General features: G+C 50.4%; 5 protein-coding genes across 5 annotated transcripts; 4 read left to right on the top strand and 1 right to left on the bottom strand.

Moving 5' to 3' along the window:
• Window positions 1–18: 18 nt before the first annotated feature.
• Window positions 19–1,263, top strand: CPAR01_12087 (uncharacterized protein; the record flags this gene model as incomplete). The annotated part of the gene is made up of 4 exons (XM_060496345.1): window positions 19–313; window positions 382–665; window positions 717–902; window positions 967–1,263. 4 exons carry the CDS (start codon window positions 19–21, stop codon window positions 1,261–1,263), a joined length of 1,062 nt encoding a protein of 353 aa, XP_060345130.1.
• A 356-nt stretch (window positions 1,264–1,619) lies between these two features.
• Window positions 1,620–7,726, bottom strand: CPAR01_12086 (polyketide synthase; the record flags this gene model as incomplete). Its single annotated transcript, XM_060496344.1, has 5 exons — window positions 1,620–6,218; window positions 6,270–6,382; window positions 6,432–6,555; window positions 6,611–7,124; window positions 7,179–7,726. The coding sequence occupies 5 exons, from the start codon at window positions 7,724–7,726 to the stop codon at window positions 1,620–1,622; spliced, it is 5,898 nt and encodes a 1,965-aa protein (XP_060345129.1).
• Window positions 7,727–8,328: 602 nt separating this feature from the next.
• On the top strand, window positions 8,329–9,516 carry CPAR01_12085 (TOXD; the record flags this gene model as incomplete). Its single annotated transcript, XM_060496343.1, has 3 exons — window positions 8,329–8,618; window positions 8,673–8,802; window positions 8,857–9,516. The coding sequence occupies 3 exons, from the start codon at window positions 8,329–8,331 to the stop codon at window positions 9,514–9,516; spliced, it is 1,080 nt and encodes a 359-aa protein (XP_060345128.1).
• Window positions 9,517–10,651: 1,135 nt separating this feature from the next.
• Window positions 10,652–11,767, top strand: CPAR01_12084 (polyketide synthase; the record flags this gene model as incomplete). The annotated part of the gene is made up of 1 exon (XM_060496342.1): window positions 10,652–11,767. The coding sequence occupies one exon, from the start codon at window positions 10,652–10,654 to the stop codon at window positions 11,765–11,767; it is 1,116 nt and encodes a 371-aa protein (XP_060345127.1).
• A 967-nt stretch (window positions 11,768–12,734) lies between these two features.
• On the top strand, window positions 12,735–14,480 carry CPAR01_12083 (uncharacterized protein; the record flags this gene model as incomplete). Its single annotated transcript, XM_060496341.1, has 6 exons — window positions 12,735–12,898; window positions 12,978–13,103; window positions 13,165–13,495; window positions 13,551–13,799; window positions 13,852–14,181; window positions 14,232–14,480. 6 exons carry the CDS (start codon window positions 12,735–12,737, stop codon window positions 14,478–14,480), a joined length of 1,449 nt encoding a protein of 482 aa, XP_060345126.1.
• Window positions 14,481–14,540: the final 60 nt, after the last annotated feature.

Here is a 14,540-nt window from a genome sequence, read left to right as displayed (position 1 = left end):
TCACTCAGGCTTCACGAGATGGACAAAGGCCTGAGCCACTCATTCTTGGACCGGCACAGGCCGTCGATGCTGGTGCTGGCATCCCAACTCTCTGCCGCGGCACTAAACGGCTTTGCCAAGTTTTTCGAGACGAGCGAAGACCCAGTACACCCATTCCAAGTTCTATTCGTCCGGTTCCTTATCACGGGTACGGCATGCACCGTCTACCTCTGGTTCACGAAAGCTCCAAATTTCCCGTTAGGATCACCAGAATTGAGATGGCTACTAGCTCTGAGGGCAGCGGCCGGTGTTTTTGGAGCCTTTGGTTTCTATTGTAAGATGAATATCGCGTCGTGACATGAGGTTTTGGTGAATTGACCTTGTTAACACGTTATCTACTAGTTTCTATCATGTACCTTAAGCTTAGTGAAGCAACGGCCTTGAATTTCCTTGGGCCGCTCACTGCCATGATCTTGATTCGGTACCTAGATTATGGAACCTTCGAGGTTATTGATCGGATCGGGGCCTTTGTCGCGCTGGTTGGTGTGATCCTCGTCGTCCAGCCAGACGCGCTATTTGGCTCTAATCCAACACTTGCAACCGCTGCTCAGTCAATTGCCGATGGGACCCCGAAAGGCAGAATGATGGGTTTCGGATTCGGGTTGATTAGTGTGTGTGGTGGAGCGGTAAGTCAACGATGAGTCACTGGTGACAACCTTTACTGAATGTATCTAAAGGTGGCGCTTACGGCGATTCGCTCCATCGGTACACGCGAGCATCCTTTGATGAGTATCATGTACTTTGCTTGGACGATTGTCATTGTATCTACTGTGGCATTCCTTCTCATAGACAGCGTTCATCTCACAACAACAGTTCTGTCGTGGATAAAGTTGATACCCCTTGGCATCTTCGGCTTTGTAATGGTTAGTATTCGTCCTGTCCAGTATACTGTTCCACGTCCTCGACTAACACCACATGCTCTTCTAGGAATTTCTTCTCACTGCGGGAATAGCCAACGATGTCTCATCAGCTGCTACGATCATGATTTATTCTCAGGTCGGATGGGCGTTACTACTGGATTGGATTGTATTCCAGTCTCAAGTTAATCTCTTGACGCTGATTGGCATAGGTGGTGTTGTAACTAGCTTGGTCGTTGTTTCTTCAGCCAAGGAGTGGAAATGGCTACGGAAAGGTCGATATGAAGTGGTGGAACAAGATTCCCTTGATGAAAGAGAGCCAGACGAAGAGAGAGTAGAGATGAGACCAAACAGCTCAGTGGCATGATGCATACTTGTAGACTTCAAGAATAGCGACTTAGAAGAATTATACATATTATTTCTCAAGATGCTAGTTCACCTTGGTGCAAGTAAACTCGCAACTCGTGTGAGATACTAAGCCCTTTACAAACGTGAAGGTGACAGCTTCCACCTTTGATGAGATTCGGGCTGCGGACATGATAGAACGCCTTAGTAAAGTGGAAAGATTGTACTTTCACAGCCATTGCAAATTCCTAATTGAAAGTAAGACAAACATTCTCTGAAGTTTCTTATGACCTATGCCACTAGTCTAATGAAAACAACAACGTTGCTACCCTTGAGAATCGCACAGTTACACAGAGCTCAGATGACAATTTTAGCTAATCACACGGATACAATGACTTCTTCGATGATCTTCTCAGCGAGATGGATCAGAGAAGTACACTGAGTGACTTCCATAGAAGTTAAACCAATGTGGAATTGTTGATGAATCCAGTCCACCAACTCAATCGAAATGATGGAGTCCAAACCAATCGAGGTCAAATTCTCAGTAAGGGGAAAATCCTCAATTGGCCTCAGCATAAGATGACTGAGGGTGGCACTGATGAAGCGAGCGAGGCTGGCGGCTGTCGCGCTGTCTCGGAGAGTAGCGGGATCGGATCTGGCGAGCGAGATGAACGTCTCGGCCTCATCATTCTCCTTGGTCTCTCCAGAGCCTGCGGCGTTCACTTTGTGGAAATAGTGAGACTGAGCGAAACGAACATCTCTCTTCCAGTTGACACGATTAGATGGGTCAGAAAGAGGCTTCTCAGAGAGACCTCCAAGACAGAAGCTGCTGAACGGCCCTCCAGAGGAGTTGGCCACAGCAATGGCCGCAGAGTCGAGAACATCCTGCTCCTTCAAGAGGAAGAAGCCACCGTTCTTAAAGCCCTCATAGAGATCATCCCGCTCGAGAAGGTATCCGACGTCACCAACCACCCCAAGGTCAATAATGGAGGCAGGAAGATCGAGGTGATGGCGATACTCAACAAAAGCATCGAGGTAGGTGTTTGCCGCACTGTAGTTGGCTTGGCCATAGTAACCTGTGTGCCCACCACCAGAGCCGAATATGACGAAGAAGTCCAACGGAGCATTCGCCTCTAGAAGTGCTTGATGGACGTTCCAAGTCCCACGGACCCTAGGATCAACCACTCCACTCCACTCCTCCCAAGTCATCTCAGCAGTAGAGTTATCCTTGAGCACGAGGGACAGTTGCATCACACCGGCGACGGGCTTGGGAGATTCGTTGATTGCCTTGAGTACGTCACCAGGATTGCTAACGTCTCCGGAGATCGTCTTGATGACGGATCCAGGATAGCTTTCGAGCTCCTTCACGAAAGGCTCATTATCAGCACTTCCAGCGGATCTCGACAGGAACACAAGGTTGCGGGCTCCATGCTCGAGCAACCAAGTGGCCACAGATCGACCAAGGCCGCCGAAACCGCCAATGAGAAGGTATGAGGCATCGTTCCGGAACATGGAAGCTTCCTTAGTTGATGGAATAGCCTGACTGACTTCGGGCTCAGAGAAGCCGAACCAAGACATGCGGGGTATTTGAACCTTGCCGTCCACGATGGCGTAGTCGAAGTCCGCGTCCAACTCTCCGCCTTTGCGACGGTTTGGTAGACTCTGTACAATATTTAACAGAGCTTTGGACATACCGTTGCCAGATATTGAGATGTCATCGGCCTCGACAAGAGTAATGTCTGCCTTGTTCTCCATGCGAACGGTTCTAGCAGTGCCCTGGATCATCGCTGGCTTGGCATCCTTGCAAGCGCCATGAACGGCGGGGATGACCCAAATGAGTGAACCACTCAAGTTGCATAGGCTGTCGATGAACGGCCGGAAAGTCTCAGAGCTAAGGTCGTAGATTGTGTTTCCAGTAAGATCCAGAAGTGAGATGACCACAGATCCATCAGAAGGAACTGTGTTCTGGTGGGAGACTCGTGTAGTAAACCCCTTAGACTCACATTGAGACCTGACGCCACTAGCAAGCTCAAGTCCTTCCTTCGAATTGTTTGCTAGAATGGTGATAATTGTGCTCTTGTCCATCTCGGTAACCTTCATTGGCTCAGCGAGTATCAAGCCAGTCGGTGTCTGTGAATGAAAGACGAAGCCAAGGTAGTTCAGTCTCTGGCTAATCCTTTCACAATCAGAAGCACCACCGGTTGCAATACCGTCATTGTAAACGATCAGTCGGCTTCCAGCAGTCTGAAGAGACTTCAATTCCGCCAAATCATCAAGTAGGTGGCGATCATCCGACAACAAGGTCGAAATCGACAAGAGGATAATGTCAGTCGTGTTGCACATGCAAAGCTGCTCGAGATCAACGACCGAGACGCTTTCGCGATCCAGACTTGCAACTGCCTCGGTGACTCGGTCAACCTGTTCCCCAGAGGTGCATACATAGGTGTACTCAGAGTAAAGGCGCTTATGCTGGGTAGGCTGCAGAGCATCTAGAGCAAGTCGAGTAATGTCGGTTGATCCTGATCCAATCTCCAATACTTTCGAGTCAGGAGATTTGAAGCCGAGGAGAGAAATTACTTCGGTAGTGTCCTTGACAAGATCCGAGTTGGAAGTCCCGACTTCTGCAAGGGAGTCCAGCATAGTGATATCCTTTCTCCACTCAAAGGTGCTTCCGAGGAGAACTTCTTCACGCTTGGCGACAGGTAGCTCAGAGTAAGAGAGACCTTCCAGATACACCGTAGGACGACCTTCATCTGTGTAGATGGCAGCGTTTGCGGTCATGCCTTTAGCATCTTCCTGGATACTGCCGTAAGCTCTCATACATAAGTCCTGGTTCCCGAGGACACCTAGTCGCGAGATGAAGGTGGGAAGCAGGATGCTATCTAGACGCCGCTTCTGGCCATGTGTTTGCGCCACGAGGTTAATCTGAAGCATTTGATCCAAAAGTGTCGGATGAGCAGCGTAGTGCGTCGTGTCTTCAAAGTCATAAACTGTCGCTGTGGCCTCCCTCTTGACTGTGTTCGCGGTGATCTGCTCAAGGCCTTGGAAAGCGGTCTGCCAGTCAATGCCAACGGCCTTGACAGCTTTGTACCAGCCTTCAGCGTCGATCTCGCGAGCAAATTCTTGCTCAGCCTGAGCGCTTGCGATTGAGGTCTTCTCTGCCTCAGCTCCTGAGCGGATGTAACCAGAGCAGTGCGTGACCCATGCGTGTCCATCGTAGGACATGATCTTGAAGTTGTACCATTGACCTTCGTCACTAAGCTTGTCTTCCGGAATCATGCGCGTGTATAGTTCCATCTTCTTCTCCTTGGGGATTGTCATGCCGGTGATGATTGACATATCCCTAATGGTGTACGCATCTGAGCCGTTGGCTACCTGACGCATGGCCTCTCCAGCCATGGCGATGTAGCCGGCTCCAGGGAATACGATCTGACCGTTGACGATGTGGTCCATCAACCAAGGAACTTCCTTGAGATCAAGCATGTTTCGCCAGGCAGGCTCAATATCATTGCCCTCAAGAACCCTAGCGCCGAGGAGCACATGTCTGGTATGCTTTCTTTGCTTGTAACGGGAAGGATTGCGAGGTTCATCCATATAGGTTACATCGTGGAGCCAAGGGTAGGTCGGCAAATCGGTCAAAACTCTGCCCTTGGGGATGATGGTGGTCATGTCGGCCGGAGCTCCTTGTACGAAGAGCTCACCAGCCAGACGGAGCATGGATAGGTTGGTATTTTCAGCACGGCGGAGGGTAGTGATGTACTCGCAGGAGGAGTCAGGCACGCTCCGAAGAATCTCACTGATGGGACGTTGGAGAGCCGGATGGGGGCCGACCTCCACGAAGAGATTGTTGTTATTGCTCTTCAAGATCGCTCTCATCGCCGTATTGAATAGCACAGGCTGGACGAAGTTTCGGCGCCAGTAGTTGGCTCCAAAGTCAGCTTCGGTCATCTCAAGACCAGTGACGCTCGAGAAGTGAGGCACGGTCGGAGCCTCAGCATTGACAAGGTATGGCTTCAATAGCTCCTCGTATGGCCCAGCCAAAGGCTCGATCCAGGGAGAGTGGAAAGATGTCTCCAAGTTCAAAACCTTAGCCTTGACATCAGGATGGCGACGCATGATCTGGTCAATGCAGTGTTGGATGCAGACGGGATCGCCTGACAAGGTGGAGTTGAGATGACTGTTCTCACAGCCAATAACGACACCTGGAATCAAGAAGGGCTCAACCTCCTTCGGGCCAAGACTGACAGCAGCCATAGTACCAGGCGGGACAGTGCCGTTGACCAAGAGCCAGCCGCGGAAGTAGGCAACAGCCATGGCGGCTTCGGCGGTGACACTACCGGCAGCGTACGCAGCAGCAGCCTCTCCTCCAGAGTGGCCAGTAACAGCATCAGGACGAACGCCAAGGCTAGCGAGAACATCAACCAACGCGATCTGAACAGCAGTTGCGCATGGGTGAGAGTATCCCCGCTGGCCAACCCTGCTAGAGTCATCGTCGATAGACAGCTCCTTCTCCAAGGACCAGGTTGGCCTGTGTTCTTCGGGAAGCGACTGGAGCCATACGTCCAGCTTCTTGATGGAGTCTCGGAACACCTCGTTGGTTTCGATCAGTGACTTGCCCATCCCGGCCCAGTGCACACCCTGTCCAGTAAAGGTCAGAATGAGTCGCCGGGAGGTGGTTGGCTTGCGCTTGAAGCTGCTCAGGTCAAAGACACCCTCCTCGTTAGCAATAGCATAGGCTCTGCAGCTGAGGTGATCGCGATGATGACCCAGAGTGTAAGCAAGATCATCAAGATCAGCGCTCTTAGTCTCAATGTACTGCTTGTGTTGGTCCACTTGCTTTTCGAGAGAAGTCAAGTGCGAAGCGGAGAACAACAAGAGTCGCTGGCCAGGAGAGCGAACGCTGACGCCTGAGTCTGAGCTGATAGAGCTAGCATCATCTTGCAGCTTTTGCCAACCATCATAAGACTCAAGAATGACCTTCAAATTGTTAGCGGGGAGCTTTCGTCAGGATAAGGGCAGAGATCTTACATGAGCATTGGAGCCAGCCACACCAAAGGAATTGACACTGATGCGCTCATCTCTGTCTGCAGGCCAGAAAGTTGGCTCCGTAGGGACCGAAAGCTTGGCCTCATCCCATGGAACTGTGCTGATGTTAGTATCTGACAATCAGGTTACTTACGATGGACTCACTCCTTGGGTTGGGGTTTTCCATGTAGATGTTCGGCGGAATAACTCGATTTTCCAATGCGAGGACTGCCTTAATGACACTTGTCAGGCCTGCCGCACCTTCTGAGTGACCGACATTAGGTTTAACCTGAGTACTCATGTTAGAAAACCTCAACCTTGCATTGAAAACATGATGAACTTACAGCGCCAATCATCACGCCATCATGATCCTTCCAGATTCGAGCAACTGCCGCCACCTCAAGTGGATCGCCAGTCGGAGTACCAGTGCCATGGCACTCGAAGAAGGCCGTCTTATTGAACAGAAGACCAGCCTTCTCGTAGGTCTTTCGAATCAAGGCCTCCTGCAAGTAAGTGTTTGGGCTCATGATGCCGTTAGACCGACCATCGTTGTTGGTGCCGCTTGCTCGAAGAATGGCTCTGACTGGGTTACCGTCTCTGAGAGCATCGCTTAATCTCTTGACATAGACAGCGTTGACAGCTTCACCGCGACCGTAACCATCGGCAAGCAGATCAAAGGTTTTACATTTGCCGCTTGGAGACAAGACACCGGTTTCTGTGAAGACAATGGATGTGATGACTGATGTGATGAGGTTGCATCCCAGAGCCATTGCCGACTTGCATGTACCATTTTGAACAGCTTCAGCAGCCAGGTGTAAAGCAACCATGGATGAAGAGCATCCAGTTTTGACAAGCATACTTGAAGGATGTTAGTCACTGCGAATCGTCACTCACACAGGGTGCGCTACGTACCTCGGGCCAGTCCAGCCATACTCATATGATACACGGTTAGGCTGTAAGAAGTCGAGGTAGCCAGATCCTCGGTATAGTCCAGAAGCGTGCGGGTCCATTGACAAGTCATCTTGCCAATCTGACGAGAAGTTGCCAACATAACAGCCGATCTCTTGGCCGCGCCAATTGACCTCGCCGGCATTGTCAAGACATTCTCGCGCAATCTCCAGCAATTGCCTTTGCATGGGGTCCATGCGCTCGATTTCCTTCTCACCACATGTGAAGTAAGAGGCGTCAAATTTGGTAAGGTCATTATCGGCTTGGGTGAACATGTATGCCTCCTTGTTCTGAACCGTTCCCCACTTTGCAACGGGACTGTAGAAGCCTTCGCTATTCCATCTCTCTTTAGGGATGGGGATCAGACCGCTTTGCTTATTCATCATCAGGTTCCAGAAGTCTTCCGTGTTCTTCACGCCACCGGGAAGCCTCACGGCCATTCCCACGATGGCGATGGGGTCGGAGGTGCCTATCTCGGATGAAGGCGTGGCGGCACCCGACTTTGACGACATTGTCTAAAGCGTGGTATAAAAGATGGTAAAAGCCCGCAAACGCCTGCTGAGTGAGAGTCAAATGCCAGCCTAGCAAAGGATATCGTGTAGTTTTGGCTGTGTATTATGGTTCGGGTCAAAAGGCCAACAAGATTACTTCGACACTAATGTAGAGCTTCTTAACAAGAGATGAACAATGTTGCAATGGAGTTGATCTCGGTATTCCAGAAGACATCCCCTATGTTGGCAGAATAGGTGAGTCCGAGTTTTGCGAAAGTCTATTGCTCGAATTCCGAGAGCCATATTTTTTCCGTCTAATGTGATTGGCTGCGAGGATCGACTTGCGAACACCTCATGATGACCCGGTCCCTGCACAGCTTGCGGTCCGAGATGTGTCACAACATGAAGTTCAACACTCCGAAAGACACCAGCCAATGGACCAGGCAAGTAACTTGGATGGACGAAATCAATTTCACATCAGGAGTACACGTGGTGTCATGTGACGGTCGCGTCAATAAAGAATTTCTACTGAACGACTTGAGAGATATTCCGTTTACAGCTCTACTACAGCACTGCTAGGGCTGGCGATTGGCATCACTCATCAGCTTGGTTCTTATACAATTATGGCTTCTACTCTCCCCAACACTATGAAGGCTGTCATCATTGAAGGTCGCGGTAAAGCGGCAATAGCCACATCGCCCATTCCTAAGTTACGTGATGGATATATCCTCGTGAAAACGACTGCCGTCGCTATCAATCCTTCTGACTGGAAGCACATTGACTTCATGTGGGTGGGTAACCCCACTAGTACGCGACCAGGTCTTGAGTACTCAGGCGTTGTTCTCGAGGTCGGCAATGGAGTGGATAAGCACTTCAAAGTTGGCGACAGAGTCTTCGGGATTGTGAATGGCTCGTAAGTGACACGATCTCTCCAGATTACAGAATGACTCTAATCATATCTGCACAGAAATGTGAGACAGAAGGAAGATGGGGCCTTTGCAGAGTATCTCATCGCAAAGGCGAGCCTACAGATGAAGATACCTGACCATGTCGATGACACTGAGGCGGCGGCAATCACGTCTGGCCTAGTAGCGGTGGTTGGTGCTCTATTCACACTTGCTCCTAAGATCATCGCTAAAAATCAGATCTAGGGTCAAGGACTCTACCAGTCTCTGGCACTTCCACTCCCCACTAAGCCGTCACCAGAGCCGATTCCCCTTCTGATTTACGGCGGAAGCACGGCGTCAGGAATCATGGGCATTCAGTTCGCCAAAATGTCCAACTGCACGGTCATCGTAACCTGTTCGCCCAAGAACTTCGACTACATGAAAGCCTTGGGAGCTGATTTCTGCGTTGACTACAAAGCAGAGGACTGTTCAGAGCAAGTCAAGGCTTTCACAAAGGGAAGGTTGAGGCACGCTTGGGATTGCATTGCGACAGCCCAGTCTGCACGGATATGCGCCGCAGCGATGTCGATAAGAGGCGGGCACTACAGCAGCCTCTTGTACTTGGTTCCCTCCATTGTCAAGAAGATCAATCCAAAGATCGAGTGCTCTACAACCTTGGGTTACACGATTCTAGGAGAGACGATAGAGAAGGAGACGGTCATTGAACCTAGACTTGACGACTACGAGTTTGGGAAGATGTTCTGGGATGTGAGTGAGAAGCTACTGCAGGAGGACAAGTTTCGGCCTGCCAGGCAAATTGTAAATGAAGGCGGCGATGGCTTGGAAGGTGTTCTTCATGGCATACAGTACCTGAAGCAAGGGAACGTGAGTGCTGCGAAGCTCGTTTACACGATTGCTTCATAAAGTAGATACACGTAGCTTCAATTTCAGACTTCGTTATGGCCAATCATGTAATATCATGAGAAAGATGCATCGATCTTAGAAGGCAAGTTTCCGACACGGAGTATCCCAAGTCTGGACATTTTGGTGGCCTTCATTGTTCGCACTGGGTTCAACAGGTCTCTGAGGCATGAGCTGCGCGAGAGTTAGTGGTCGAACAGAGCGGCGATGGATGACTCGCGCATTGAACCACCTGAAGTAACTTTCACTGAGTCCTGGCACAGGCCTGCCAAAATCCGACCCCGTGCGGTCCGTCAACTCGGCAACGATGAAGCCACTCACATATCAGTGTTGCTCCGGATTCGGGAGTCTCTAAGGAGTAGGGCAAGGCTCAAATAATCCGAAATGAAGTAGCGAGCCTGAAATGTATGGGAGATTCAAGACAGCAGCCCCGAGCGACTCGCATCTTGATGGTGAGCCTAATCCAGGCCTCGACACAGAATCATAGTGCAACAGGCCGTGGCTTTGTCCCCCTCCGTTTAGATGAAGGCGTCAACAACAGAGTTGAAAGCTTACATTTCAGTATCAATAGTGTTCATGTTCAAATGAATCAAACAAACATCCTCTTGATCTCGTAAGGTATTTCATTGAATGAAGGAAATTAGCGGGAATAATCCTCATAATAGAAGTCGACGTGGGAGGGTTGATACCAGAAAACTACGATGCACGGATTAGCTACAATTGTACTAACTCATTATCGCCATACTTGATCAAAATCCGTCACTATGTTACTCCTTACATTGGACATTTATGAGATTCCCAAGATATTGAAACAGAACCGTACTAATGGAGATTGCGCGAAATGTATTTCATTAATGAGTTGGGTTAGTGATGAAATTGCGACTCGGTCATCGCTGTCCGAGGCACATAGAAGGGGTTCCGCGCGATTAAGTGACCTCCGCGCCGGACCGATGGTCCCCCCCTCTCCACATGAGCGACGGATTGACAACTCCGGTACTGTAGAATTGTCGGGCTTATGGTTGAAGTACTCATGTACTACGTGTAGTTGCCCCAGTTGTGACATCGAGGACGCCATAGTATAATCTGCCGCATCAAAGACGTAGTCATAATTCAGAGTCAACCAGCATCAGATGGCAGAATGGCGGCCGTGGAAGCCTTCAACGAAACGAGAGACAGTACGGACAGGATTGTCACCGATTGTGGATTTGCGGGCTACTATGAAAACGTCCACTCACGACAGAAATTGCTCATCGTTCAGCTGATCATGAAATCGTTCCAAAAATTGCGATGCGATATTGCGCGTACAAAACCGGGCCAGAAGCTGAGACCGATCAAATGCGCCGCCAACCTACGGAAACAGCTCGACTTCTGCTATGAAATGCTTTCAGATGCAGGACTTGTGCGCCAAGAAGGAGATTCGTTCATCAGGACAGACACACCCACACCACCTGGAAATCCCAAAGATGCTCTTCAACATATTCTCAACGACTTTCCGACATACACATCTCTGAACAAGCTTGTGGCTCACGCGGGTAACAACCTCGCCGAAATTTATGTGGGACGTACCGATGGCGTCCGATCGATTTTCGGGTCCCCAGAAGGGCGCGAGTATCTGGAAGATATCTATGGCGCAGCGCATCCGAGCAAGGCCTTTCACAAGCTCATGGAAGACTTCATGACCCGCTTCACAAAGACCGTCACCATCCCTCACGGTTCTCAACTCAAGATCCTGGAGCTTGGCGCTGGAACAGGGGGCACAGCCAAATGGCTTGCCCCGTTGCTCGCTAAATCGGGAGTCCCTGTCGAGTACACCTTCACCGATCTGGCACACGGCTTCATTGCTCAGGCTGCGCGGAAGTTCCAAGACTACCCCTTTATGAACTATCGAACACAGGACATCGAGAAGCCACCACCTGCAGATCTCGCGCACACCCAGGACATAGTCATTGCTGTAAACGCAGTTCACGCCACCCCCGACATGGTAAAGTCACTTACCAATACGCGCCAATTCTTACGACCTGGCGGGTTTGCACTGGTGATGGAGGTGCAGGAGCGTTTGTGCTGGGCTGACTTTGTGTTTGGGCTGTTTGAGGGATGGTGGTTGTTCAGCGACGGGAGAAAGCATGCGACGGCTGACGAGACGGTATGGCGGGATGCTTTCAAGGCATCTGGGTTCGATCATATTGATTGGACTAAAGGGAAATTGAGGGATTCCGGCCTGCAGAGAGTTTTCCTGGCGACGGTGGCCGAATAGGGTAGCTCGTGGTTGTAGTTGTTGGTACAGTGCCCGTAACTTCGGTTTCAGTTGCACATGGCGAATCTTCCTCTTCATGTATGGTACACCAAATCTGATGAGATCAGATCACGCCACTTGATAGCCGACCTAACCGCGGATACTATTGCTTCGTCCTTGCGATATTGTATAGACACATAGGTGATCAAACCGAATCCTCGGAACTAGATTTCCATATCTGCTAGATAGCATAGCTAAAATCGAGGCGGATCCCCGGTGAAACGTCCGCAATGAGGTTTCGAGGCTACCTGTAACCTAAAGCGAGGCTGGAATGGTAGGCACTCGACTATACGGCTAACTGGCAACTTGTAGGCAGAAATTATCCACGTGGTTTGTTTATCATTCGGTACAGATGTTTCTGTTTAGAAGTTTGGTAACGAGTCTTCTTTTGCCTAACTGAACCTCTGAGGGGATACTTTCCTGCAGGCTGCCCCGAGAACACTCAAAGTCTACTCCAAATGGGGCGCGTAAGCACGTCTTTACAAGACTTACACAGTAGACTTGTGGCAGCGGAAAAAAGGCAACTCTATCTGGGTGGCGGCACGACCCTTGCCGCTGGCTCGTACCCATCTTACGTCTGTTGGTCGAGATGAAGCAAGACGGGAAAAGGACTTCTAAGATGAGCTGAAGTATCGCGAGTCAAGATGTGGGGGGCTTCGTCGCAACTTCGGGTGAGAAGGAAAGTTTCGGGGTACTTTTGCTGTTCCCCGACGATGCTGCACTTGGGATAAGGCTTCAGGGTTCTCGATAGTTCGAACCTACATGGTACCCCAAGTTAGTTGACAATACGCGGGATCTCCAAGTTGAATTCTGAGTAAGTATGTAGCTATGGAACTTTTCCCTATACTCGACTGGCCAAGAATTCGTACCTATGCGTGCGCTCAGTTGACGCTGAGAACAATTGCTGGCAATATCGCAAATTTCTAGTATGGCTACTGAGAAGCAGGTTGAGATTGGCGCCGAGCGGCAGGATGAGGATGGTGACATCGTTGTGGACTGGAATGGGGAAGACGACGAGAGTAAGCCCCTGAACTGGTCAACTACTCGAAAGTGCATCAACGTTGGACTTGTCAGCGCCTTAACTTTCATTGCGTAAGTCATCCTGCGTCCCAATACGACACGAGAGCGAAGCTGGAATAGCTGACTGACTACGAATGATGTGGCTCTATAGGTCCATCGCCTCCGCCATGTGTGCACCTGGAGTCCCAGACATGATGGCGGAATTCCATAGCGAGAGCAAAGTCCTCTCATCCTTCATCGTCTCTATTTTTGTCTTAGGATATGCAATTGGTCCAATGTAAGTTCTGTTCGCCTCAAGGTAATGAAGCCTCCAGTAATAATCAACTTATGCTCGTCAGCTTCTTTGCTCCTTTATCCGAGCTGTATGGGAGACTGCCCATTTACCACAGCTCAAACATCCTCTTCACTCTGTTTAGCATTTTGAGCGCTGTATCACCGAACCTGCCGGCCATCATTATCTTCCGTTTCCTCTCTGGCGCCTCGGGTGCAGCCCCCCTAGCTATCGGCGGTGGCACTATAGCTGACCTCATCCGACCCGAGCGACGAGGCTTGGTGGTGAGCGTCTACTTCGTTGGTCCCATCCTTGGACCAGCACTGGGACCGGTCGCGGCCGGCTATATTTCACAGGATCTAGGCTGGCGATGGATTTTTTGGGTCACTGCAATCCCTGTGAGTGCTTGTCGGGTACCGTGGTCTGATTCCCATTGCTGATCAAGAGCCACAGTCCGGTGCCTTCACGTTGATTTGCTTCCTCTGTCTGCGGGAGACATATCCTCCAAGACTGCTGCATCAGCGTGCAGTGGCTTTACGGAGAGCTCATCCCGAAAGCACTTTCGTAACGCCGGGTGAAAAGTCGGCGTTGAGTCCAAGTACGCTCCTTCTCAATGCACTGGTTCGGCCAGTCAAGATGTTTTTCTTGAGCCCAATTGTGCTTGTTCTCTCAATAATACTTGCTTTAGCATACGGGTATATGGTAAGCCCCACGAGGTTTCTACACAATGTGGCGTGAGGCTGATAGCAAGCAGTACATACTATTGACGACATTCACGCCGGTCTTCACCTCGGAGTACGGCTTTTCGTTGGGCACAGTCGGTTTAGTCTACCTTGGCCTGGGCGTAGGTTTCAGCGTGGGAGCAATTTGCAATGCGATCTTCAACGACCGCATGGCCAATCGACGAACTGCACGCAACGATGGACATCGTGAGCCTGAGTTTCGACTGCCTATCATGGCCAGGTCGATCTTGCTTACACCCTTGGGACTATTCTTCTACGGCTGGACCGCGCAGTATCACTTGCACTGGATACTCCCAATCATTGGCTCAGCCCTTCTCGGAGCCGGACTAATCCTTATCATGGTGGGTGCTCTAACATCTTCATACATTCCAGGTACTAATCGAGCGCCCAGATGCCGTTGCACACATACCTCATCGACGCGTTTACGAAGTACGCTGCTTCTGCGATAGCGGCATCTACCATCTTCCGCTGCATCGTTGGTGCATTTCTGCCACTCGCAGGGGAGTCATTGTTCAATCGGCTAGGGCTCGGCTGGGGAAGTAGTCTTTTAGGATTTGTCTCACTTTTGCTCTGTCCGGTTCCGTGGCTACTTCAAAAATATGGCCAGGCAGCTAGAGAAAGGTTTGCTGTCACATTCTAAATCACTCCATGACACACGTAATTACCTTGGTTCACAGACCGATCACCAGGGAGTAGAAGG

This window comes from Colletotrichum paranaense, assembly GCF_030867605.1.
Source record: "Colletotrichum paranaense strain IMI 384185 chromosome Unknown Scaffold_10.1, whole genome shotgun sequence".
NCBI classification, from domain to species: Eukaryota; Fungi; Ascomycota; class Sordariomycetes; order Glomerellales; family Glomerellaceae; genus Colletotrichum; species Colletotrichum paranaense.
Note: the sequence above shows the minus strand (reverse complement) of the source record. Positions and strands in the feature narration are given on the sequence as shown.